Below are 4,006 nucleotides of genomic sequence, written 5' to 3' on the forward strand. Positions count from 1 at the left end.
ACGTTGGGTAAATGAAGTAGTCAAGCTTTTACGGGATCTTTAGATAGAAATGAGTTACTAGGTCATAGTTTATATTATTTAATTGTTTTTGTTTATTTGCATGTGTTGCTTTCTGTATGTTTATATATAGACTTTTCATAATGAATAATGAATAAAGAATGAAGAGAGCTCAGAAAATTTCCACTTACACCTTTCTTCAACTTTTCATTTTGCTAATAGTATACTATTGTTGTACGTTAGATCTTTGTGTTTTGATATTGGGTCTGAACCAACAATAGGCACAGGTGTGCCAATACTTTCAGCCTTAAATAATCACGTACATAACTAAATATTATGAAATGATCATATATATAGAGAGAGAAACAAGCACAAATATCATGAATATTATGCAATGATCACATTTAATCATACTTTAAAACTACAAATCCACACAAATTCACATAAAACACTAAATCAGTATCATGATTAGGCTTAAAAGTGGAGATAAGTTGGAGTCAGGGGCCTAAAAACCTTGGATCCCATTGTTTCGACCAAATCCAAATGCTTTTGAAGAAGATGCATATAAACAATCCAATCCCCATTGCTGGTCACACTTGGCATTGGCATAACATATCCAGTTTGCCCACCCCATGGGAAATGATACGAACCAAAATGAGGCTTTCCCCATCCAAAATCCACCGTTTCAAACTGTAAACGCATCCCAGATGACACCACCACCGCACCCCCATCATTGTCTCCCATTTGAGTGTAGATTTTGGTTACTGCTGTCTCAGGTCTATGAACCTCCACCCAGTCTATGAGTCCCCTAAAATGTTCCTCAGTGGTTGCACTACTCACAAATTCATGAACCATCTTAGATACCTCATTAGGATGCATTTCATTAAGATGACCCGAGTTTGCTTCACCAGAGGGAATGGAAAGTACATTTCCGAAGTAGTTTTTCATTTTGTCATAGCATAGCCTTTCTCGCCCATCTACCACCACGCCCAATCGGCATATCTTGGATTCGTCGTCTGCTTTTGCAATGATCTTCCATAGAAAGGAGATAAATGACATTAGTTTGGTTTGTGGAGTTGCATTCAAAGATGAGGCTTTTTGAAGGTTGTGGATTTCGTCGGCTTTGATGTAGTAAATTCGGCTTATGAGAGGATTTCTTAGGATCGAAGTGCGCGGTGGAGGGAGAGATGAAAAAGGGACATACAACTTGTCGTAGAAGGGGTTAACGAGAGGTGGGCGTCTTGGGTGGAGCAAGGACCGGTCGAAAGATGGAATGCGAGAGATGGGTTCGACTCGGGTTATATCCCCCCACGATGCCAAGAACATGTTCATCGAGTGTGCGTCAGCTACTCGATGATCAAATGTGCATCCAATGACTAGCCCTCCACAGCTGAACTCGGTAGCCTACATCAACAGCATTCACGCAGGTACAATAAGTATGAAATATGAAACATTACCCATAACATTAACAACATGAATCATAGCATTAACTATTGGGCTAACTTAATGTGGCATGCATGTGCGTAATCACTGCATCTAACTTAAGTAGTAAAAAAGTGTGAATTAAGAAATATATTTGTGTTATTGAATGACCAAATGGATTGTAGCTCAATGGTATTAAGGTGCAGTCTTTCTCAAGTGGTGAGAGTTCAAGTCTGTCAGAAAATTAGAGTGTTTAGGAGTATATTAGTTTGCCTTAAAATATGAGTAAAAGAATCATAGGTATCAAATTAATCTTTTATCAATTAGAATTGATTTGTTATTTAGTTAAAAGAAAATTCGAAAAACAGAATTGTATGTGTTAAATAAAGAATACAAATTCTCAGTATCAAGTCTTGTTTCCAGTGATTCCTCTCTACAAGAGGTGTGAGGTTCGAATACAACCTTGCATCCACTGGTTTCTTACCATAACCTTTTAACGGTCACATGTCTAACACAGGCTGCAATTTACCTTTTTTTTTTAAAACGACTAACTGACACACCCTCTAAACTCACTCCTAAATATACACCAATTTTTACCATGGAACTACAACCTCATCCACTTAGAGAGGAACACCTAATACCTATACACATGATACCGCTAGGCTACAGCCTACAAGCATTTCGGTACCTATAGTTTAGGTGAAAGTGCACTAATTTAAACGTTATTTATTAATTTCGTGAAAATAGTGTTAAAAAGCGAGGGCAGTTAATCATGCATCATGTGGCGGTGTTGATAGCCGAAAGACAAGAGGGTGCACTAATCGGCTTTTGTCCCAATTGCCGAGTGTTATTTGCCTTATGTCCAAGGCTTGATGCAAAACTACTATCGAGCCGGTGGTCTCATTGGAAGCAGTCTCTCTATTCCTACGGAGTAGAGGTAAGGCTGTCTACATTTTACCGTCTTGAGACCCTACCTTAGCTTTGCTGTGGGATTTAGGATGATGTTGGTTAGTAGGGTAGTGTGTGGTAATAGTTCATTTACCCAAAAAAAAAAAAAAAACTACATGACAAGATCTTTAAGCGGACAATGTACATCCAATAAGATTTTATTTGTTGTTTAGTTCATGATTATTCCATAATAGTTTACCTGAACAGAAAGAACACCTTTTGTCTTAACTGGAACCAGTCTTCCCTCTACAGAATCATCAGGGTGGTAGAGATCAAGATCTTTAAGCTCTAGCTCAGCACAAGCATGAACAAATTCGACACCACAGTTATTGCACAGAATCTCCGGTTCACCTTGGCCGGTCTGAACGATTTCTCCCGCAAGCGAATAAAACGGGACCAGTGCTAAGCCAAGTGATTTCTTGATGAGACTGATACTTTTTTCAGGAGGAATTGATTTCTTGTAGCAGAAGAAAACGCCAACGTCTAACGGTGGTATGAGTAAGTCAAGGTTCGACATGGGTAGCCTCAGGTTCTGCGCCGCGGTTGCAGCCTTGATAATGTCAGTTTGCTTCAAGCTCAAGGTGTACATTCTGCCTGAACCCATCGTAGAGAGTGTATGTATGTGTCTGTTATAATATATTAAAGGGATGTTTGTAAACTATGAAGGATAAGAGAACCGGATTGGAAAGGATCGTTTATATGAGAGTTTTGAGAGGAGGGTGACGTCCTTTGTAAGCGTTTTGATAATAACTAATAATCTAGAAATTGGGATCAGTTGTTTTGATTAGTTTTCTTACATAGTTAAGCATGTCACGTAGGTAAAAGTGTGTTACATACTACTACACATTGAGTAAAAATTGGGATTGTTTTATTTTGAGACATAAAACTTGGATTCACATAAACAAATGGATCATTTGACCTACCAAAGGTATTAGAACCATGTTTGTAGCTGGAGGGTCCAAATAGGATTTTGTTTATACATTCAGAAGCTATGTTTTTTAACCTTTTTATCAAAAAATATTTAGAGAGAGATTTATTAAAAAGTTGAAATAATCTATAAGCGAAGTAAAGTAAAAATGAAAAAGATAAAATATTTTCAGTTTAACTAATTAAAAAGTTCAAATTATTTTACCATAAAAAATTGAGTTATATATACTTGATGTTTTAAAACAGCTGACGAAAATTAAATCCTTAATTAAATTTATTAAATAAACATATTCTTTTCATACATATTTATTTATACGAACAAAAAGTTCTCTAGTTATGTAATTGATAAAATAGCGTATAATAAACAAAGAATAATCTTAATGAATAAAAATTGGGGATATGAAGTACAAAAATAATAAAAAAACGAAATCCAATCTTAAATATGAAGGTCTCCACATCTTTGAATGTTAAAGTGCTATATGTGACATATAGGGGTCACATCTGCCAAGGCTGCATTAGTGAGCCATCAAGGCTAGTTGATGGCCAAGGCTGCATTAGTGAGCCATAAGGCTAGTAGATGGCTCATGTTCCAGGAAATTTAGGGGTGATAGGTGTATGAGTTGAAACTTAGCGCTATACGAGGCGTATAGGTCTAGAATTTGCACTTTTAAGCTTAGAAGTCGGATGCAAGGCGATTCAACAGAAACTTCAA

General features: G+C 36.9%; 1 protein-coding gene across 1 annotated transcript; it reads right to left on the bottom strand.

The window, feature by feature from the left end:
- Positions 1-420: 420 nt before the first annotated feature.
- Positions 421-2,971, bottom strand: LOC110927660 (shikimate O-hydroxycinnamoyltransferase). The gene is made up of 2 exons (XM_022171151.2): positions 2,567-2,971; positions 421-1,401 (listed from the first exon to the last, which is right to left on the bottom strand). The coding sequence occupies exons 1-2, from the start codon at positions 2,969-2,971 to the stop codon at positions 472-474; spliced, it is 1,335 nt and encodes a 444-aa protein (XP_022026843.1). The 3' UTR covers positions 421-471.
- Between the last annotated feature and the right edge of the window lie 1,035 nt (positions 2,972-4,006).

The sequence above is a fragment of the Helianthus annuus genome, chromosome 3 (assembly GCF_002127325.2).
Source record: "Helianthus annuus cultivar XRQ/B chromosome 3, HanXRQr2.0-SUNRISE, whole genome shotgun sequence".
Lineage (NCBI taxonomy): Eukaryota > Viridiplantae > Streptophyta > Magnoliopsida > Asterales > Asteraceae > Helianthus > Helianthus annuus.

Coding starts and splice junctions, on each gene's coding strand:
- LOC110927660 (XM_022171151.2), bottom strand. CDS start 2,971: ATGGGTTCAGGCAGAATGTACACCTTGAGCTTGAAGCAAACTGACATT. Junction 1,402..2,566: donor AAGGTGTTCTTTCTGTTCAG/GTAAACTATTAT, acceptor CTGTTGATGTAG/GCTACCGAGTTCAGCTGTGG.